At 32.9% G+C, this 24,406-nt stretch overlaps 1 protein-coding gene and 2 pseudogenes across 1 annotated transcript; 2 read left to right on the top strand and 1 right to left on the bottom strand.

Annotated features, from left to right (window-relative positions):
• The first annotated feature begins 8,452 nt into the window (after positions 1 to 8,452).
• On the top strand, positions 8,453 to 12,969 carry LOC112701447 (pyrophosphate-energized vacuolar membrane proton pump). The gene is made up of 8 exons (XM_025752202.3): positions 8,453 to 9,024; positions 10,009 to 10,583; positions 10,676 to 11,055; positions 11,141 to 11,227; positions 11,316 to 11,646; positions 11,737 to 12,147; positions 12,314 to 12,373; positions 12,474 to 12,969. The coding sequence occupies exons 1-8, from the start codon at positions 8,775 to 8,777 to the stop codon at positions 12,675 to 12,677; spliced, it is 2,298 nt and encodes a 765-aa protein (XP_025607987.1). The 5' UTR covers positions 8,453 to 8,774; the 3' UTR covers positions 12,678 to 12,969.
• A 3,050-nt stretch (positions 12,970 to 16,019) lies between these two features.
• Positions 16,020 to 18,210, top strand: LOC112701455 (arogenate dehydrogenase 1, chloroplastic-like; annotated as a pseudogene).
• A 1,558-nt stretch (positions 18,211 to 19,768) lies between these two features.
• Positions 19,769 to 22,668, bottom strand: LOC112701440 (protein LATERAL BRANCHING OXIDOREDUCTASE 1-like; annotated as a pseudogene).
• Positions 22,669 to 24,406: the final 1,738 nt, after the last annotated feature.

The following is a 24,406-nucleotide window of genomic DNA, read 5'->3' as shown; positions in this document are numbered from 1 at the left end:
ACTTATTACATTGTAGATTAGATTTTTATCACCTCTAATGTATAAGAGGTATGATAAAAATATATCTCAATTGTTTTTTAAAATGAAAGAACAGAATGTAAACTTTTTCTATATGCTTATAAAACATTAATAGACTCAGCAGGTCAATCAACAAAATATTATTTATCAGTCTAAGATATTAAACTAGACATAAAAACAAAGTATGTTTTAACAGCACACTACATCTCTACTACCTTTAAGACAAAATTTTATTGAAGAAGATTAAAAGTGGATAAGGGGCATGACATGGCAAAAATTGGAAGATTTGCTATAGTTATCTTACAATAAAAGAGTTTTTTTTTTTGCAATGATTGAAGCTTTTGTCGATAAAATAACGACTATTTTTAAAATGATGTCAAGAAAATGGAGGGTAATTTCCAAAAATTGCTTAATTTTGCTAAAAGTTTACATAACCAATAAGATGTTGGTAAAGAGCAAAGAATTCATTAAGCTGATGAGAGACAGTTAATGGTAGATGAGTCGCCTATCTACTTTAGATAGCATGATAAAACTATACATCCAAACCTGAAAAGTGGAAGAGACGAAAGCTATTTTGTAGAAGAAAATCATCTACAACTCTTTCAAGTCATTTATGTCTACGTATCTTGCTATTATGGAGGAACAATGCTAAGAGGGGAGAGGTTAATAATTTAGAGAAGATTATGCGCAAAATGAAATAAGGTAGTTATAAACTGTCATAGATTTTATGAATGTGCTGACGGATCAACCTGTTTTTAATAAAATATAGGATGAGTTTGAATTGGCTTTTTAAAAAATATTTATTTGTTTTTAAAACAAATTAGAGACACAAATTATTTTATAATTGGATAGGTTTTTAAACAAAAATTTAAATATTAAAAATATATTTTGTTTCTGTTTTTTTTAAATAAAATATTGTTAGTTTTTTGGAAAAAAATAAATAATTTTTTTTAATAAAAATATTTTTTTAAAAGACAAATCTAAATAGATTTATGTTGTGAAAAACATTATGCTTTATGAGTTAATTTTTGAGATAAATTAAACCCATTTAATTTTTTATAAAAATTATATTACATTTAACAAATATAATGTTATAATTTCTAAATGAATTTTACTTTTAAAAACGTTTTTGAAATTTAAAATATCATTTTCAATTTTACTTTTGTACCAAGAAAGTTATTATTATCGCCGTATTGTTGTGAATTTGGAGCACCTCACATTTTTTAATTTCGATATAAAAATAAGAATGGTGTAGAACGCAGTTATAGAGGCTCAGGATATTTTACGTAATTGTGATGTTAGGATTAAAATAATCAGACGGTCCAAGTTTAGGTGAAGTAATTAGAAGGTCCGATTTATGTTCTTCCAATCACGTGTTGCATATGCGTTAACCACGTGTTACATATTGTTACAATGCCACGATAATCCCTTTATACAAGCACCTCCTTTCATGAAGCCCCTCTCTCTCCCTTTCTTCAATCCTAGCCACCATTTTTTCCCTTTTTCATCACCATAACCCTTCTTTAAACTTTCAGAAAAAAATAATTACAATGCCAAAAAATAAAATTAAAAAGATGTTGATCCTCCTGAATTTCATATTATTAATTATCTCTGTCATTTTAATTATGTAAGTTTGTATTTTAAATTTTTTTATTTAGCATAAATATTATAAATAATGTTAAAAATGAAGATGGTTATGATAGTTAGTGTAATAGTTAAAAATATATATTTAAATTTAGTTAGTAAATATTTTAATTAATGATAATGTTTAGACTAGACTAATATAGTAGATTAATAAAAAGTATATGTTTAGAATTTTTTGTAATAATTATAAAATTATAATTAATTATTATTAGAGCTACGTTATTATTGTATAATTTTTGTAAAGTAGATTTTATAGAATATGATATTTTTACTCCGATAATAATTATTTATTTATTGTTAGATATTTAATTAACATAAATATATTGTAGTTGAGGTTTTAAAGATTGTAACATTGTTAGTTAAATTAGGTTTGTCATACGGATTAGGGTAAATTAATTAGTTATTATTACTAATAAATTAGTATTTATTATTAGTGATATAAGAATTATTACTCAGTAAATTATTTATGAATAAATAAATAATTATGTAAGGAATAATTTAATAAAAATTTAAGAAATAGTTTACTAAAATATTTAATATGAATAATAATATAATAATTTTTTAAAATTAAAAACTATTAGAAATAATTTTTAGTTTTATTAATTAAATTTAGAAATTAAATGATTATTATTGTGGAGTTTAGTAAAATCAATTTATTTTTCATATTTTTAATAATTAATGATTATTGTTAGATATTTAATTAATATATTTTGTGTGGTTAAATTTTTAAATTTTTTAATAATGATAATTAAATAATTGGTAGGTTTGTCGTATTTATGCATACATGCTAGTTACTAAATTACTTAATTAATAGTGAATTTAGTATTAGTTTAATAAATTAGTAATTATTAATTATTTCACTAATATTTTACTATTTTTTTGTAGAGTTTACGGATATTGACATGTAACCACCTACTGCCTCTGAATCCGTACAATCTAAATGTGAGGGAGCATTTACAATTTATTGGTTTTTATCACGTTTTTCATATTGGAATAATTCGATGTCAATCAGCAATGATAAATGCTCTAATCGAGAGGTGGCACCCAGACATACACAAATCTCACCTTTCGGTTAGTGATTGTACTATGACACTGGAAGATGTGACTGTTATTCTTGGTTTTTCGATAAATGGTCTTCCAGTGACAATAGTGACTATGAGTAGTCACGAACCCTTAGAAGCTGAGTGTTTATACCGATTTGGGGGTTGTACCGAAAAAGTCAAATTGTAGATGAAGCTTCATAAAATTGACGTGACTTCAGAATTTAAAAGATCGTTTACAGTTGATAAATGAAAACAGCATTCAGAGGTACGTGAGATGCCACATTATGTTGTTATTTGGTACGATCTTGTTTGGAGATAAGTCTGAGGCAGCTGTGAACTGGAAGTTTCTGCCTTTGCTTCGTGATTTTGGTAGTATCGAACAATATAGTTGGAGACCGGCATGCCTAGCACACCTATACATAATGTTATGTAGGGCATCTCATTTTGACTGCAAGAAAATCGATGGTCCACTAACACTTTTGCTAGCTTGGGCTTTGGATCCGTCTACCATTTCTTGCGCCGATTCCTAGGGAACCCCGTAGTTTTTCACTTGCAAATAGGTAAAATTATCGACTAACAACGTATTTTCATATTTATGATGAAATTGTGTTAACAAAATAAATCATATTAGGTGGCCTAACTCAGAGTGTGCAGAACAACGCTATAGATTTCTTAGTCTTACTCACTTTAGGAAATCATTGGATGATCTTCAGGAAGGTCAGATATATTTTCATTAAAGAAGTATTTGTTTCGGGTTTAGCTTATTATTATTTGACTTGTAATCATCTGTTTCTTTTATTGTGTTCAGTTTGTATAGGAGGCCTATGATGTTGACCGTATTGAGCCAAATGTGATTCCTGCAGACATCTACATGAATTCAGTTGTGTGAAGCGCTACGGTGTCATTGATATCATTTGAATGCATTGAGTGACATGCCACCGATAGGTTTAGACGACAGTTTGGTTTTGTCCAGGAAGTTCCTCATCAAAAATGGAGTTTAGACAAGGCACACGGAAAAGTCTTGACTGGTCCTAAGAATCGTGACTGGTCCACAGCCACGACTCATTTATTTTGGGTGATCCTGGGCCTAGTACAGGTTTGCTTTTTTATTATTTGATTATATTGTATTCATATTTGGATGTTTTGTTGGTAGATGTGATGTTACTTTTATATTCAAGTAATTTGGTTGATGTATACAGGTGAGGCACGAACTCTAAATGAGATAGACATTGGCTACAATCTTAGAGTTGATCCACCATGTCGTAGTGCTAATCGATTCACTCCATCCGCATTTAAAAGGGCCGCCCAGAAGTGAAAGAGTTTTGTGAAAGATGTAAAGTGAACGATGAAAAAGTAATTGTTCTGTGCTTAACTACTCTATGTATCATTATTATGCATGTCATAGAGTACCTAGATAAAATATAATGTTTCAAATATCATAAAGTGTTCGGATAAAGTATAAAATCGCAAATGTCATAAAGCAATTTGATAAAATAAAAAGTTACAAATGTTATGAAGTACTTGGATAAAATGTAAAACTCGGATAAAATATATAGCTCTAATGAGTATTATTGCTAGTACTTGCACCACCTGATTGACGGTATCTATTACGGCTATGGCCCTCGACCCCACATTGTCTACATCGCCTAGGAACACGTAATATTCGCGTGTCCATCTCATTCAAGAAACATGTTATCCTTGGGCGATCTTTGGCAACTCGTCTCAAGAATGGATTTAGTACGAATCGAGGCCTGTGGTAAGAAGGTCATGTAGTGGGATTTTTCAGTGGCCTAAACCTAACTCGGTAAACCCTTCGAACTGGGTCCATCTTATAAACATCATGAACATACACTTGCCAATCTAACGGTTGATTCACACAAAATGAAAACACATGTCGACATGGAATTCGGTCCACCTGAAACTTGTCACAGTCACATCTTTGTCGACAGAGATCGACGGCATACTCCAACCACTTGGCATCTCACGACCTTCAAAGACCTTATTTTGCCTGTCGAAGCAATTAACCTGGATGTTTCCTGATTCAAGTTAATTTGCATGCAATTTTGAGATCACAAGCTCAGAAAAAACATGTCCATCGTTAATTTAAGCCTCTGCCTCGACTCTTTTTTGGGTGAACAACTCATTAAACCTGTAGAATGTTGCTTTTACAAGTGCAGTGATAGGGAGATTGCGTGCACCTTTCAAAACTAAGTTGATGCATTCCACTAGCTTCGTGGTCATGTGGTAACACATACTGTTTGCGGGGGGATTCTGTTTAATCAGTTAGTGTAAGTCTCGTCTTGTTCTCGTAAACGTTGGTAACACATGTCGTATTCGCGAAACCGTCCTCGAATATAAAACAAAGAAAAACATTATAAATGAAAAACACTATGTAAAGGTAACTTAGTTAATAACAAATTTCAGCAAACTCAACATTGCCTATGATGGCGACAAGCTTTTGCAAGTACAGTGCCTTGTATTTTTTCAAAAAATTTGACTCTATATATTTGATGCAAAACATGTGGAAAGCTCTAGGAGGCGACCAAACTCCGTTACTACAGGCAACAACTGCATTGATGGATTCGTGTCAGTCAGAGATTAGTCTGACATCATCCCGAGTCACCACATGTCGCAGGTTATTAAGAAAAAAGTGCCACACATCAGAAGTCTCTCCCTCCACAATGGCAAATGCAATTGGGACGATATTGTTGTTACCATTCTGTGAAACTACAACCAACAAACAACCCTTATACTTTTCATACAAATGAGTCCCATCTACCTGGACAATTGGTCTACAATGACTGAATGCTCTAATGTAAGGGTAATAACTCCAAAAGACTCGATGTAATACCCGGATATCAGTTACCAAGTCAACGCGTTGATATGCAGACATAGTTTCAAAATGGACGACTGCTAATTGCTCCTTATGACACATAGCCTCAAACTACATAGCCAAAGCTTTGCACGATACTTCCCAACCTTCGAATATTTTTTCACTGATTTGTGCTTAGCCAACCATGCTTTGCGATAACTAATGGTGTAATTGAACTTAGACTGCACTTTCGCAATAACTGATTTCACCTTTATAGAGGGGTCAACCTCTACCAATGACTTTATTACTTCTGTAATTGTGTTCGAATCTAGCTTTAAATGATTCTAGAAATGGTGACTCTGGTATAAGTGTGACTATTATTATACCTCTTTATAACCCAACAATACTTTCTGCGAATCATGCTAACCTATATTAGCGAATCACAACATGACCCATATTGTGTACACTTGGCATAAAATGTCAACGGTTCTGAGTCATACCCCTAATAGCCTACACATCTGCAGACAGTATAATCTTCCATAACCATAATGACAGTTTTCCTGGATCTAAATTTCATTTCCACTACAAATTTACCATCTGCCACAATAGAAATTTCTACTACGACAACAGCCATACGATAAATATTTAATAAGTGAAATTAAAAATAAAATCTATCTATAACTTATAAATCAATCGTATCAAGAAATTAATACCAATATAAATAAATATTCATATAAAAAATCAATATTCATAATATTAATATTTATATAAAAAAATCAATATTCACTGCATCAATATTAATATAAATAAAATTCACATTAAGTAATTATCTCAATTTTAACCAAATAAAAATATAAACACATAAATAAATACTAATTAATATTTAACTAAATCAATAACTAATTAAAAGATATTATTATCTTAAATTTAACTAAATAAAGACATAAAGAAATGCTAATTAATTATATTTTCACATGTCACGTAACTAAGTAATTCATCGATCAATATAAATTATAACAAAATTCTAATCCTTCGTATAAATATAGGCAATTACGTACATACATTCATATATTCAGAAAATTTCGGAGCATGCATGGCCTCCAAATCCAAAGTTCGCATGAAAGATGGCTCCTCAAACAGATGTTGATTTGCTAGTGCATTTGCCACGTTTGTCACATTTGCCTGCATAGTACCGTCACCTTGATCTTCGCCTCCATCTGAACCAACGACATCGTAATTGCTTTCAAACTCTTTGTCACTATCACTATTGTAATATTCCCGTTCAATATTTTGGTCGACTTCCGATTGTTCGAACTTAATATACAACTCAATGAATGATATCTGAGAGTGACTTTTAGTATACAACTATACATTGAAGACATCTCTTGCATGCTCGCTTTATTAGTTACATGTTTGGTTTGAAATTGAATGAATCCATCAAATAGCGGTATAGGATACTTATATAAAATACATGATATTTTCCTTGACATTTCAGAATCTATCTTCTCACAAATCATACATTTTAGTTCTTCAAATGAGATTGTGAATGGAATAACAATATTTAACGAATTTTCACAAACAAATTTCACTCATTCAGATGTTTGTAATAAAATCTGACCAAAATAATATACTTTTAATACGACTCTATCATCAATTTTTTTTCTCACATAAACATTAACTTCACTGTAATTTTTTTCAAGCACAAACAAAACGATAATTCTGGAGGAGTCGAGGAAAGAAAAAGAAGAAGAGATCTGCCAACTCGGAGACAAGTTTATAACAAATCGGTTGGTCCGATTTGTATTGACACATTCAAATATATATATATATATATATAATAATAATAATAATAATAATAATAATAATAATAATAATAATAATAATAATAATCAAATTGAATAGTTCGATTTGCTCTCTTCGAAAATAAAAAAATAAATAAAGCTATATTCAAATCGGACGCTTCGATTACATACACTAAAATTCAAATTTTTCCTCACCCACAAATCAGACCGTCCGATTTGTGTACCTATTTTCTCTAACAAAGAAATCGGACGGTTCTGATTTCTTCTTTCTATATGTTTAGAAAAGGTAAAAATTAAGGTGTAGGTCGACTTCATGTAAAATTAGTAGTTGAGAATTGTTAAATAATTTAATTGATTTGATTAAATTTTTATCTAATAACTTTCAGTTATCAATATCACATAGAGTTAACTGCACTTGAATTTTCACATTTAAAAAAAAAAACTACCACCACATTCAGGTTTAATACCACCAGTCTTTACAACAAGACACAATATGCATATCCTACCAAATGAACCGGGCACCCCACTTTTGCTTTTAGTCTTAATCATAGACATTGTATTTAATTAATTTTTTTTAATAATTTAATTAACATTTATCTGAAAAATATATATTATAAAAGATTTATAAAATTAAAATTTACAATATATTTTTCTATATTTTTAAAAAATTAATAGTTTATAACCATCAGCACATATATTAACTATTTTCTTAAAGTACGAATCTACCTATGGAAATATTTAATTTAACGCAATTACGCAAGCACAAAACGCAATCATAGATTCATAATCAATTAATATTTACCATATATTTATCATATATTATATGATGATCACTCTTTTATCAAAAAACCCTTTCATTTTCGAATGCTTAACCAATATTTTAAAATATTTATTAGTAAAATCCAAAAAATAAAAAGTTACAAATGGTCAATTCCATTCAAAAATATATTATTATTATCCAATAAATTATTGTATATATAAAATAAAATTTAAATTCTAAATATTTAGTTACACAGACTAATAGAAAACCCTAAACTATTAAACCCTTACAAGTTAGTTAAAATTTTGACTGCTAAAAATCAGATCTGGGAAATTAGAAATGGACAAATGATATTCCTATCCTATTCCTATCCATTGCATTCTGGTTACGTTAAAAAAAAAAAACCCAAAAACCTTCTATTATATTATATAATATTATATGATTTATCATTGATTTATAATTAATATTCTCACAACCACACACCTTCGTCTGTCTCTCTATCATTCTTCCATCCCTATCCCTCTCTCTCTCTCTCTCTCTCTCTCTCTCTCTCTCTCTCTCTCTCTCTTCCAACCGCATCAGATATAAATCCCTCTCAGTCTCAACCCCAATACCCATTCCTTCATTCCATTTCTCTCTTGATTTCGTCTCTAACACTCACGACACACTCTTTATCTTCTTGTGCACTCGCAGCTATGGGTGCAGCGCTACTCCCAGATCTCGGGACTGAGATTCTCATCCCTGTGTGTGCCGTCATAGGGATAGGGTTTGCCCTCTTCCAGTGGCTTCTTGTCTCCAAGGTCAAGCTCTCCGCCGCCAGAGACGCTTCTCCCAACGCCGCCGCCAAGAATGGCTACAACGATTATCTCATCGAAGAGGAGGAAGGCATCAACGACCACAACGTCGTTATCAAATGCGCTGAAATCCAGAGCGCCATTTCCGAAGGTCCTTCTTCTCTTCTTTTCCAAAACACACTTTCTATTTTAAAAGTCTTTCAAGATTTGTTGTTAGCTACGAATCAGATCCACTCATGAGCTGTGTTCTGTCAGTTCCTCTCAGCAATTTTCAGAAATGATTTGGGAAGAGGGAGATATCTGTGTGTAGATCTCGCTGTAATTATGCTTGACTTGTTTGGATTTTGATTGTGAAAGCTCTTGATTTGAATTTATTTCCTCTGCTGCGGAGGTGTTTGTTGTGGCCTTCTTGTTCTTGTACTCCGTGTTTTTCTGTCGTGTGTATGAGCGTGTGTGTGACCGTGACAGCTTCGACTGTGATTTTCTAAAACTTTCTTTTTTTTTTTTTAGTGTGGAGATTTTTGAGTTGCAACAAGATTTTAAATAATCGAGTTTAGTAGTATTTGTTTTGTAAGCACAGTAAAAATCGATGTTGATTATGGATTTTGGATTTTGGACCCATGTGTCCAAATCTTATGGTAATTTTAAAACAAAATTCATATCGTTAACTTTTTTACATTAACTAGGTATGGGAAATCAAACGGAGTTAGTCCATAGCTCAAGAAAAAAAATGTTACTGTCACAAAATAGTCCATTTTTACATTCCATATATGTAAACTAGATTTTGATCTCGATATGAGCAGTATGTGTTTATTGATGAGCATAGAGTACATATTTTACCCGTCATCCGTAAAACGGTTTTAACATTTTCGTATTCTTAATTCCTTATTGCCGTTTGAACATGGTTCAGATGTAATTTTATTTCCATTGGCTATATCTTCACAAAAACCTTTTAGCTTTAGGTTTGTTTTAGTATAATACTACTAGAACTGATCCTAGTTTCAGCTGTTGCTTGGAGTTTTATGCATGTCTGCATTTAAAAAAAAAACCTTCAATTCACATTTACGGGATATTTTCCTAACTGTTGTTGTGTATTTCTTCTTATGTTAGTATATTTCTTGTTGATCATCAACAGGAGCAACCTCTTTCCTTTTCACTGAGTACAAGTATGTGGGAATCTTCATGGTGGCTTTTGCCATCTTGATATTCCTCTTCCTTGGCTCTGTGCAAGGATTCAGCACAAGTCACCAGCCTTGCACCTATGATGAATCCAAGATGTGTAAACCAGCTCTAGCTACTGCCCTCTTTAGCACCATTTCATTCTTGCTCGGTGGCGTCACGTCGCTAGTCTCCGGTTTCCTTGGAATGAAAATTGCTACTTATGCAAATGCGAGAACCACTCTGGAGGCGAGGAAGGGTGTTGGAAAGGCTTTCATCACTGCATTTAGATCTGGTGCAGTTATGGGATTTCTCCTTGCTGCAAATGGTCTATTGGTTCTTTACATTGCCATCAACGTTTTCAAGTTCTACTATGGCGATGACTGGGAAGGTCTTTTTGAGGCCATAACTGGTTATGGTCTTGGTGGGTCTTCTATGGCTCTCTTTGGCAGAGTTGGTGGAGGTATCTACACTAAGGCTGCTGATGTTGGTGCTGATCTTGTTGGCAAGGTTGAAAGGAACATTCCCGAGGATGACCCAAGAAATCCTGCTGTAAGAGAAATCTCCCTGAGCAAGATTTTTTTTAAGTACTTTCAATAATTTGCTTGTATATCTGACTCTTGAGTTACTCATGTTGTAACCAGGTGATCGCCGATAATGTGGGTGATAATGTTGGGGATATTGCTGGTATGGGATCTGATCTCTTCGGTTCATATGCCGAGTCATCCTGTGCTGCCCTTGTTGTTGCTTCCATCTCCTCTTTTGGGGTGAACCATGAGTTGACTGCTATGTTGTACCCTCTCATTGTCAGCTCTGTGGGTATCATAGTTTGTTTACTTACCACCTTATTTGCAACTGACTTTTTTGAGATAAAGGCTGTGAAGGAAATTGAGCCGGCATTGAAAAAACAACTCATTATTTCCACTGCTTTAATGACGATTGGGATTGCAATTGTTAGTTGGATTGCACTACCATCTTCCTTCACTATCTTCAATTTTGGAGTTCAGAAAGATGTCAAGAACTGGTATTTTTTATAATTCTCCATTAGCAAAATAATGAATGGTACATTGTCCTATTTTGGAACTAATGAGATTGCTTTCTGTTTGCAGGCAACTATTTTTGTGTGTTGCTGTTGGTCTTTGGGCAGGTCTTATTATTGGATTTGTAACCGAGTACTTTACCAGCAATGCATATAGGTAAGCTGTTTTAGGGCATATTTTTGCACTTTCACATGTTCTCATTTTTAGATGTTACTTTATTTTTTTCCCCTACCTGCTTTTGCAGCCCTGTGCAAGATGTTGCAGATTCCTGCAGGACTGGTGCTGCCACTAATGTTATCTTTGGGCTTGCCTTGGGATACAAGTCTGTCATCATCCCAATTTTTGCTATTGCTGTTAGTATTTTTGTTAGCTTCAGCTTTGCTGCCATGTACGGTATTGCTGTTGCAGCACTTGGGATGCTGAGTACCATAGCCACTGGATTGGCCATTGATGCTTATGGTCCAATTAGTGACAATGCTGGAGGTATTGCTGAGATGGCTGGTATGAGCCACAGAATTAGAGAGAGAACAGATGCCCTTGATGCCGCCGGAAACACAACTGCTGCTATTGGAAAGGTTTGGATTTTTCCGACAGTCTGATATCTTGATTTTATGGAAACCCCACATTTCCTGATAGGTGCCTGACAAGTTGTTATTCTTTTTCAGGGATTTGCAATTGGTTCTGCCGCACTTGTGTCTCTGGCTCTCTTTGGTGCCTTTGTGAGCCGTGCTGCTATCACAACTGTTGATGTGTTGACTCCAAAGGTTTTCATTGGTTTGCTTGTTGGTGCAATGCTTCCATACTGGTTTTCCGCCATGACCATGAAGAGTGTGGGAAGTGCTGCACTAAAGATGGTTGAGGAAGTGCGCAGGCAATTCAATACCATTCCTGGCCTGATGGAGGGAACTGCAAAGCCTGACTATGCTACATGTGTTAAGATCTCCACTGATGCTTCCATTAAAGAAATGATCCCGCCCGGTGCCCTTGTCATGCTTACACCCCTCATTGTCGGTATCTTCTTTGGAGTAGAAACACTTTCTGGTGTCCTTGCTGGATCTCTGGTGTCTGGTGTACAGGTAATGTATTAGTTTAGCATACACACTTGTTTTATTGCATGCTCAACATTCAAGTAACCGGTGGTTTTACTTTGGCTCTATCAACAATCTTCTGGGTTTTCCTTTTTATTGGAGACATTTCTCTAGCCCCTGACCCCGGCACATATTTGTGTACTGTGGTTTACAGATTGCCATCTCCGCATCCAACACCGGTGGTGCTTGGGACAATGCCAAGAAGTACATTGAGGTAAGGATTTTACTGTGGAGTTGGGTTATATATCTAAATTGATGTGAAAGGTTTGATGAGTATGGTCTAATGTAGTAAATGAATGATTTGGTTGTCATAGGCTGGTGCATCTGAGCATGCGAGAAGCCTTGGGCCAAAGGGGTCAGATTGTCACAAGGCAGCTGTGATTGGAGACACTATTGGGGACCCACTGAAGGACACATCTGGACCCTCACTCAACATCCTCATCAAACTTATGGCCGTTGAGTCCCTTGTCTTTGCTCCCTTCTTTGCCACCCATGGTGGCCTCCTCTTCAAGATCTAAACTTTGTTTTCATACACACACAAGACAATGACAAGACAAGTGCAGAGAGCATCGTCCATCAATTCCCCCCATAACAAGGAAGAAAACCCGTCCTCATTCTGCTATTTTTTCTTCTCCCCCTACCCCTCCCTCCCCAATCAAAAACAATATAATTTTAGTTTCGTCGGTAGTTTTGAGATACTTAATTAGGTTGAATCTGCAGAGAAAAATTTTCCTTGTAAAGAGGAGGTTGATGATGATGCCTGTGATGGTGTTGATGATGATGATATTTTACAACAGTCTCTTCTTGATATTGTTCCGGCTTCCTTCGTTGTTTGAGTCATTGAATTGGCTATTATGCCTACTTACCTACCCATTTTCATTTTCCGAGTGTTACGTTATATATGATTCTGATTCGTAGTTTTTCATACGCAAGGATCGTCAGCTCAAACTAGGATGGTATGGACATATACCGCAATACACCCACGCGGACCAAGAGGCACGCTTTTGACTTGGTACAATTTGCGTTTAGTTTTATATTTTATGTTTGTTTTTTATTTTATCTATTTTGGAGTTAAAAAGTTGAAATTCTTAATTTTATTTAATGAGGAGAGTTAGATGTTTAGTTACCTAAATTAACTGGGGATCATTGGCCTTAGGGTTTTATTGTGTGAAATTTGGATGCCAGAGTCAGAGAACCAAGGTGAGAAAATTCGTTATCGGAGTTAAAAGACTACTTTTCAAATGGGATGGAGTGGAATTTAGAAATACCTCAAGGCGTTGTTGTTAATTAACCGTATTCGTTCCTAAGAAAATTCTACTTGTATATTAAACTTGACTTAAAATTACATGTTTAAAGGCACACCAATTGTACTCTATTTAGGATAAAATGAAGGACACTCGGTGCAATGCATGAAATAAAAATTCTTTGGTTACGGTGGTGTCATTTTAATATTTTTTTGGTTGGGTTTGTGGGTGATGGGTCGTGGTGCCGCATTGCATCGGAGCTAGTAGTCATAACTCATAATTCATAAACATAAACACCGATTTTTTTTTTTCCAAAATGCAAATATTACTACCCTCTGTGTTATCAATAGTAGAGAAGAAGTTTCGTTTCTGGGACGACAAACAAGGACCCCACAATAATGCATATCGTTCTGCAAATCATTAGGGGTTAGGGTAGTCCGGGCAAGACATCTTCTGTTCGTTCTTTCAACATCTCATGCTTTCAATCTCAGTTTCCCCACCTAGCTTTCGTGTCAGATTCTTATTGCTATTTCTTACTTGGATTCACACGAAAATCTACTTCTATATACTTATAGAGGGAATTGATAATTAGTGACGTGCATGTGCATTATTTACACACCTGTCCCATTATTGACTGATTCACAGGATTTAAAGCTTCACATGCTAATGCTACTACAAAATTAACCATTTTCAATAGACTTCAACCATGGTTTCAAGGAAAATGTAATGTTTGGATCTTTGTGATAAAATATCAATTTGTCATGACACTCAACGATGGTTTGAGTGAAGGCAAGAAAGACCTGCTTTTGCTATTCATATTGAGCGTCGATAGATAAGCAACTTTCTCATTCTATATACTCAGGTAAGTTTCCCATATATTATGCATTCTAAAGAATGCTAGACCATGACATTATAACATTTTTTTTATGTCTAACATAACATTGATTGTGTAATAAAAAGTTTTATTTACATTGTAACGAATTTCATGTAGAGTTTCATTAGTAAACTTTTATATCAGTTATTATAAATAAATTAAGTTTAAATTAAATGCACTTTTATACGCAAAAGTAGGTAATGAAATGTTACACAATGCAAAGGAAGTATAGCACTTTCTGGACATTAACTTGGTAAAATAAAGAAGAAATAAAAAATAAAACATGTTAAATCTTAAATTTTAATTTAAATCATAAGTTATAACTAAATTATTGATATAAAAAAAATAATTGAACACTAAAATATGTATAATTAAAATTTATTTAATTAATAAGGATTATACATAAAGAATGTTTAAGAAGGAATCAGTAATTAAACATCAAATATATATTAAGTTGCTATATATGATTTTTAATGTAAAAAAATATAGATTAAAATTAATGGCAGCATAAACACCTTTTTGGTAATAAATAAAGAATTTAATTAACATGTGTTTGGACATAAATTAAGATTACTAGTAATAGAAATTTTTAAATATTTTTTACTTTAATAAATACATAATTAATGCATTAAAAATTTAAATTTTGTATATTTATATTTATGAAGATTTTTTTAATTGGTACTTTTACTGTATATCATGTTAATTAAATTCATACATAAATAATAAGATAAATTTATTACGGAAACAATTATTGCACATTTAGATTAGTGTTTGATTTATAAAGTCATTAAATTTAAAGATAACGAACATGAAAAATTAAAAATAAGTTTTAGTTAATATCTGCACTAAAATTATATGATAAGATTATTATTAATTAAAAAATTTAAATATTTTTTAATGAATACAAAAAATATATTAAAAATTTTAAATTTTTAATATTTTTTTTAATTTACAATTTTAATTAAATCCATTAAAAATTAATTAAATCCATTAAAAATATATAAAAATTACATTCAAATATATAATTTTAAATTAGGTGAAAAAAGGTAAAACAGAAATTGAGCTTAATTAATATTATTCTATCATTTATTATACTAAGTAATTATCAAAAGAATTTCATTTATCTAATTTTTTTAAAAAATAATTTTTATACACTGTTAATATAAAATAATTTTATATGTGTATTTAATTAAATAATAAAAAAATAATTTTTTATATTAATATATAAATGATTTAAAAATTAAAACAAATAATCATTTAAAAAATTAAATATAATTATAAATTATTATGTAAACTGTCCTTACATCCAAATTATACTCTAGAGAAAAAAATGATAGAAAGTTTGTCTTACAAATAGCCCACTTATATATTGTACATTTATATTTGTCATTCCTATAGCCACGGTTTCAGAGTCCAGCTAACCACTCAGAACCACCGCGAAAAGAATCATGATCTCCATTGCAACCTTCTACCCTTTCAATCCCGTTCAACCACTCCCTAGATTACATTGTCCGCGGTATCCTTAATCGTCAATCTCTCCTCCCATCCACATTCTCACTACCATCCAAATTGAATTTCTATTCCTCTTCCTCCACCTATAGACACCTCTATGTGTGCGCCATCAACGCTGCTCAGCTCTTGACTACGAGTCAAAGCTTGCCAAGGAATTCATTGTCTCCCAGCGCCTTAAAATTGCAATTATCGGCTTCGGCAAATTCGGCCAGTTCCTTGCCACCACATTAGTCCGCCAAGGCCACACCGTCCTCGTCCACTCCCGCTCCGACCATTCCATCGCAGCCAAAAAGCTTGGCGTATCGTTCTTTCAAAACCCTGACGACCTATGCGAGGAGCATCCCGAAGTGATCCTCCTCTGCTCCTCTATAATCTCAATGGAGCGTGTGCTTCTCACGCTCCCTCTCCAGCGCCTCAAGCGCAGCACTCTCTTTGTTGACGTCTTCTCCGTCAAAGAATTTCCCAAGAAGCTCCTCCTTGAACTCCTCCACTCCGATTTTGACATTCTATGCACTCATCCGATGTTCGGACCTGAGTCCGCAAGTGACGGATGGACCGGCCTTCCATTCGTCTTCGAGAGGGTTCGAATTCTTGACGAGGAACACCGTGTTTCTCGCTGTGAGAAGTTTCTCAATGCGTTTGCCAGAGAAGGTTGCAGGATGGTGGAAATGAGTTGTGAGGATCATGACCGTTACGCTGTCGGTTCACAGTTCATTACTCATACCGTTGGAAGGATTCTTAAAGGGTTGATGCTGGAGTCGACGCCGATTAATACGAAAGGGTACGAGAGTTTGTTGGGGTTGGTGGAGAACACTGCTAGGGATAGCTTTGATTTGTATTATGGTTTGTTCATGTTTAATAAGAATTCTTTGGAGATGCTGGAGAAGCTTGATTTGGCGTTTGAGGATCTCAAGAAGCAGCTCATTGCGCGGTTACATCGTGGGGTCAGGAATCAATTGATAGAGAATGGTGAAAGGTTGCACCAGCGGGATGGAAGTAACAGCCATGCACTGCTTCGGCGAGCTCCTAACGAGTTTGCATTGCTGCATTCTAGGTATTTGATATTTGGAATTTGAAAAAATCTCAAGGATTTTTGCTACATTTGTGTGAATATTTGTGATTGATATTTTAGAGAGTGTTCATTTTGTTCATATTGAGAGCAAGTAACTTAATCATTTTGAATTCGAAAGATGATGTTGTTGTGATGGAAAATGGCTATTACATAATAATGACTAATGACTAATGATGCTACGCAGTTTTAATGATGTTGCTCTGCTAAGTAGTTTTGCTTCAAACAATTCTAGCCAGTCTGATGAGAACACAAAGCTCAAGATTGCAATCGTTGGTTTTGGAAACTTTGGTCAATTCCTTGCAAAAACTATAGTTAGCCAAGGTCATGAGGTTTGGCGTATTCTAGATCAGACTACTCTGATGTGGCTCAAAAGTTGGGGGTTTCGTATTTCAGCGACGTAGATGATCTTTGTGAGCAGCATCCAGAAGTGATTTTACTCTGCACTTCCATCATTTCGACGTTTAAAGTTTTTAAATCATTACCTTTCCAAAGGTTGAAGAGAAGTACATTGTTTGTTGATGTACTATCCGTCAAAGAATTTCCTAGAAATCTCTTCCTTCAACACTTGCCTCATGATTTTGATGTTCTCTGCACACATCCCATGTTTGGGCCAGAGAGTGGAAAGAATGGCTGGAAAAACCTTCCTCTTGTTTATGACAAAGTTAGAATTGGGAACGAAAAATCAAGAATATTGCGATGCTATCGGTTTCTTGACATTTTTGCTAGTGAAGGATGCTGGATGGTTGAAATGTCTTGTGCTGAACATGATCGGCATGCAGCTGGATCCCAGTTTGTTACACACACAACAGGAAGATTTTTAGAAAAACTGGGGTTAAAGACAACACCAATCAACACAAACGGTTATGAAACTTTGTTGAGTTTGGTGAAAAATACCGTGAGGGATAGTTTTGATCTGTACTATGGTTTATTCTTGTATAATTTAAATGCCATGGAACAACTAGAAAGATTCGATTTAGCCTTTGAATCATTGAAGAAGCAGCTTTTCAACCGATTGCATAGTATCTACTGAAAGCAACTATCTGAAAAATGAACAACAAATCCTTGCTTTGCCAAAGAGGTCTATGTTGCCAGAGAAATCTAAAGACAATGATGCGTCATCACCTCTTTCAAAAACTGTAGACACCAAATGAATTTATGCTAAAGATTTTCATTTCATTGGTAAGCATTGCAGGCCCCAATTATTCTAATAGTAGGTTTAAATAAATCTGTTAATTCTAAAATTTCACATTCAATAATTCTCGGAGTTTGACTGTTCTGTCCCATTGAAATTAAAAAAAAAAATGTTGTAATTCTCAATATATTTTAACTCCCTTATATTTCTTAGTTTTCATTCCATGTCTAATTTGCTGCATTGATACCAGTGGAGCTGGATGATCATGTATTTAGGTGCCAATGCAGTTATTTGCGTTAAATGTAGACTTAAGAATTCTGAATCTTAAGTGAGATAAAGCGCAGTTCAGTGGACAAGCATCTCTAGTTAACACAAGGTCCAGAAAAAAAAAAACGTATCCAAAAGATATGTTGTATGCAGCCTAACCTAATAATCACATCAGTGATTATTTTTACGGTTTTAACCTGTGACTTTGGGGTCACACGGAGATAATTCAACCGTTGTTCTAAAGCTCATCTTCTAAATCTGAAGTGAGATATTCATTGAAATGAAAAATGTAGATATTTTAGATAAAAGTTGGATGTCTGTAGAAATTGAGTAATTTAAAATGCAAATATTCACTTGATATAATGTGAAAACAGGAAATGATCATGAAAACTGCCGTGAAGTGTGATCATGGACAATGCTGATACAGTGATACACAGTTCCTTCATAACCTAGTCTATTGTCTATAGCCTATTTCAGTTGAACTTAATCTACCAATGATTGTTTTACATCTATATTGTGTTCATTTGATCCCATATAATTCTATGTAGTTTTCTTGACTTTTTTTTTTTTTTTGCTTCATAACCTTGATTAATGCTATTCAATGCATGAACGTGTGCAGATTGCATTACCTGACATGTGAATGTGATTAACCACTTGATGCCCCTAAAAGATTTTGTCCCAAGAAAAATTAAACTTGTCATTATCAAGCTATTGATAGAGTGGGTGTATGTATAATTAGTCTGTACTCTAAAAAAATTTAGCAGAGACGTGGTGGCTATATCTTAACTTAAATGGAAGGTGAAAGAGGCAACGAGCCAATGTGGGTTTTATTGTCATCTTGACTTACATGTGTCTCTAAAAATGCCCCGTTGAGGTGATTAGGAACAAGTTCTTCAATGTGTAGATGGCGTAAACTAAGTATTGATTTTCAATTTATAATAAGTAAATTAATAATAAGATGGGACTCTCTTCCAACTTGTACATGTTTCAATCTTGTCATCTTCGAATGAATCTGAATGCTGATTATGTCTTGAGTCGCATATGTTCTTTCAAAAATTTGTAATTTAGGCTGCTGTTGGTTCAGTAGTCCCTCTCAGTTTTGTTTTCATTATTAAACTTCCTGTAACACTAGTACCTTTCATATATTTATAAAGGGAAAATTTTGTATAAATCAAATAACTGTCTCCATTAAGAGTAGTATTATAGTATATGATTCATTGATTCCTTCCTTTAATTATTTCACCTTGTTTAGTTCATGATTCTATTACCTCTTAGTAATTACTTTACTATTATTACGGCTGAAACAAATTTTAATAGTACAAGTTATGTTTGCTTGTCCTCTTAAATTGGAAATAAATGCTTCTCTCTCTAGGTTGAAAACATGTTAAAATAATTAATAATTAAATAAGCCTAAAAAGGTTAATTGTAAAATAAATCAAGAGAAATTTGACAACCTGCATCAAAATTATAAATTAAAAGAAACCAAAGAATGACTTGCACGCAAGGGAAAACTAATAGTATGCTGTTTTGACGGAAAATTATGGGTATAAAATGAGTCGTGGCATCACAAGGGAATAACCGTATACATTTTTTTGAGTAATTTGACTTACTAAATAGAAATATTATTTAGCTTGTTCCAAGTTCCAACAGATTTCTATTGTCACAGGGAATTCAAGTAGGAATTGTAGCCTTAATGCTGATGAGAATTGTTATGTATATTTGACCATTTCAAGTGGTATCTTCCCCTCTTGATAACACCTGTAGTTGATTTCACCATAGTTTCTAACATTCTTGTACAACCTTGGACGTGTGTCAGTTATTAAGCTTTCCACAGGTCCAATTTCATTCTCTGATTCTGGTTCATAGGACATGGCCACTGACATCCTCATCTTTTCTTTGTATGTCACAACCCTGTGCTTTGGACTCTTGAATATTTCCATTACTCATAATCTGCATAACAATTTATTATTAAGCATCCTAGTGACATGAATTTGGCAAACAAGGATTAAGCTTATACCTGCATTTGATCACCATGATTGACAACAAGAGCATTAGGTATTGTGGGGACATTGACCCATTTCTCATCTATGAGAACTTGAAGGCCTTCCACTCCATTGTCTTGCATTAGAACTGTGATTACTGATCTATTTGTATGAGGCTTGAGTACCAAATTGGGTCTTGAACAACGTGGATAAAACTGAAACTTGCTGCAAATAATGATTGTCCTCCAAACTGATCCAAGAAGCTACCTTCTTCCGGATTCAGTGACCTTCCCATGCATCTCAATAGATAATCCATCATTGACTTCACTTTAATGGAAAATTCTTCTAATATCTCACTGCATAGTAGCAAGAAAATCAAACTTAACTTTGTTTTCCTGTAACATGTTAATGGACTATGAAGGGTACAAAGGAAATACCTAAAATCAATAGGATTTTGTGGCCAAAGAGAACGCCTTCTATTCTTTTCTGGAAAAATTCAAAGAATTAAGCGATAGGATCAGTTCAAGGACTTGCTTCTTTGAAAGTATTCTGTCATTTCCATACCCTTCTGAGTCATTAGCAGCTCGTGCATATTTTTGTTTTTCCTCAACTGGAAGTTGGAAAAATTGCTTTGAAACTTGGCGTATTTTGTGAAGATATGATGTTGACATTCCATGACCAATTGCCTGTGGTCAAATTAGAAACATTTATGTATCACTTGTTTGTTACTTTTATCAGTGAATAGCACATAAGCCTAATGAAAGAAGATCAAGATCTGTGATTTAATTAAATAAATCCGCACCTGAAAGCATCCAGCTGATGTGAGAGCAGATCTAAGCTTCTCAGACTCAGGTTCTGATGATGACAGCAGACTCACATCAATTATGGGTATTGGAATCATAACTGATGATGATGATAATTAATCTTTTAACCCAATACTATTATTATTACTATTATCTCCTTTAACTACATATTGTGGTGGTGGTTCATCACCATCCATTGACATTCCATAGATGCTCTTTGCCATTTTTGCCTCTACCTTCTTGAGCTATGTGTGAATTTGGCACTAGAAGTAAACTTTTTATTCTCTCCTACACCCTTTTGTTTTTATTCTATGAACCTTTTCCTAATATTAATGTGTAAAACCAAATTAAGCATGTGCATTCAAAATACTAGTGTAAAACCTGCACTACGCGCAGGCCAAATGTTTCATTATAAAATTTGTTGGTATTATTCATTGATAGTAATAGTTGTTACTTTTAATTTGAAAAAGTCCTTGTGTATAAAAACTTTGTATAGTATATAAGACTGGTCTATCCTTACTTTCTAGAGGCCGAATAATCTTGATATTTTTTTAGTCCATATTAGCGGATTCTACTTAAATGTAAAATTCATTATATTTGTATGTTTCAATAAATATTGTTATACTTTGTTAATTGATATACAATTAAAAAAAAATTAAAATTTTAATAAAAATAGTTTATATTGTAATCACACACACAACGAATACTAACTAAGTGACATTTAGATATATTATTAGAACCTTCAGGTATAACCTGTGAGAATTGTGTACTATCAACTTTATTGTATTATGTATAGTTTATTTTCTAAAATATTAATATATATTTATTGAAAGAATTAATTTACTTAATATACAGAAAGATTAATTATGAATCTCTTTTGTTATATTAATGTTTAATCCAAAAAATTTATATCTTTTTAAAAAAAATTTAATTGTAACCTTTAAAGTATATTTTAACTAAAATTTAAAAAAAGTTAGATAAATTAACTAATTGGTAAGCCAAAGCAATAACCAAACTTTTCTATCACCACAGTTCTTGCAAAATGCAAAAATGTTTATAGTTTAATCCAATTATGTAGAACATACAAAAGATAGAGAGAACAGTGTCCTGGTGACCGTAGATTCTTAAAAGGAATTGTATATTTAAATGTAAAAGCATATATAAATTATGTTTGAATCAGTATAGGAAGTAGGGGAATGAAATGAAATAGAACAGGATGAATTGAAGGAAACAGGGTGAAATGATACAATTACTTGTATGGAGAAATAATATTTATAATTACATTTTATTATATTTCTTTCCATAATTAGAGGTAAGAAAAGTGAGGGATAAGAAATAGTTATGTTGGATAATTTTGAGTATTTTATTTAAGAAAACCATAAAATATTTTATCTGTGATCCTAAAGGTCAAATATTTTAATTGCACATAGTTATCTTTATTTTAACTATTAGCAAAACAACATGGAAATTGAATTGAAGTCTTAAATAGAAAATGCTTGAAAGGAAGATCAGCTAGCATGTGAGATAATTCTACTAAGCACAAACAGAATAGCTGCAGTGCATATTTATTTATTTATCCTAACAATATAGATCAAATAAATATTAAGATTCGAATAAAGAGAAGGAACACCTACTCAAGGAGCATGTTGGAGGTACTGACACCAACTGCGGTTGCAAGATGCCATGCAGCATGAATGTATAAATAGTCAGCTACGAAGAGCATTCCACCCACCAATAATGACATCTTATGCACTCTATGAGCCATCCTCAAATCTGGATCTTTCAGTGTCTTTTTTACAAATGCAACCTAAATCAACATTTTAGTTTCTCTCATAAAAAAGACATGCTTAAATATAAATTTTAGCTCACTTTTAAAATAACTAAAATGGTTATTTTGTCAGCCTTATCATCTAAATACGACAACAATTATAGCATTAAAAAGTATGAGGATCACCTTATGAACAAAATGAAATTTCAAAAAAAAAAATTAGGTTATGTTTATTGTTCAATTTAATTATGGCATATAAATCCATCAATCAATAAATCCAAGGTTATGTTAGTTATTAACATTTATCTGATCAAATTGAACTTCAATTAAGTGTTTTATTAACTTGAACATTCACTAACTTATTAACACCAACAAATACTATACATAACTTCTAATAGAAATACAACCTTATAAAAGAAAAGGGTCTCAAATTTAGGCAAGTGAACAACTTGAAAGTCAATTACACAAACTAATAATTTTCTAGTACCATATAACATATTTTCACACTCCCGAGGCAACAAATGATTGGCCCGAGGAATTAAATCACAGTCATCTTCCAAATCTCTATGCATGATTGCCCACTTCCATGATACAAACATTTGAGTATAAACAATTTAGCTTGAAAGCAGTATAAATCTTTTTTATTTAGGGTTTCGAGTTTAGCGTGATTTCCCTTTAGACTATAAAAAAATAATTATAAATCTTAATTTATCCTCTTAATTTTTAAATAAAGAAAATTTTAAATATTTTTACTTGTAAAAGAGAGATAATTAAAAGGATAAATTAAGACTTCCAATTATTATTCAAGATATCCTTATCAATATCTCTGTCTAAATTGAAGTCTGTAAATTAAAAGAAGTAACTTTTCATATAATTACCACCATTCTCCATTGAATGATGTGTTGTACCTTTCAAAATGGTGAAGGCCAGGCTCCATATGCATATATGACAACATTTCACTGTCAATTTCCATAGTTTAGCCAACACCTCATTAGCTCCCACAGCCATGTGCTTTGTCAATTCTAGGAAATTAAAAGCATACCCTCTGCATTAAATTACAGTCATATTCCAAATCTCCATGCATGATTGTCCACTTCCATGATACAAATATTTGAGTAAGTGGGAAAATAAGATGTAGTTTTAAAGCAGTATAAAATACAGATGTAGCTTTTTCTTTAAACAAATTAGAGGATCACAATTATAGAATAGGGCAGGTTGCTTTCTTCTACACTCTACTAATTCCATATTTAAGGAGTCTCTACTACAATTGTATCATATTGTAATTGCGGTTTGCAATAGCTTGTAATGGATTTCATCAAATCAATTTTAAGTAACAAATTTTGATCGCAACAACCTCAATTGCAACGTCCTAAAACCTTTTGCCCAAATGATGATATAGCTCAAGATCAACTAATTTGAATTAACAAAAAAAAAAATCTAATGCTCTTCTATAAAATATATAATAGATAATAATGAATTTAAAATGTGAAACTTTGTATTTAATCACATGGCCATATACCTTGGATCTTTCCTTTCGAGAGTCTGGGACGTACCACTTTGTGAGTCTCACTTTTCCTTATCGATCTATGAGAA

This window comes from Arachis hypogaea, chromosome 1, assembly GCF_003086295.3.
Source record: "Arachis hypogaea cultivar Tifrunner chromosome 1, arahy.Tifrunner.gnm2.J5K5, whole genome shotgun sequence".
NCBI lineage: Eukaryota > Viridiplantae > Streptophyta > Magnoliopsida > Fabales > Fabaceae > Arachis > Arachis hypogaea.
The sequence above is the reverse complement of the archived record's forward strand: the minus strand, read 5'-3'. Positions and strand labels throughout refer to the sequence as shown.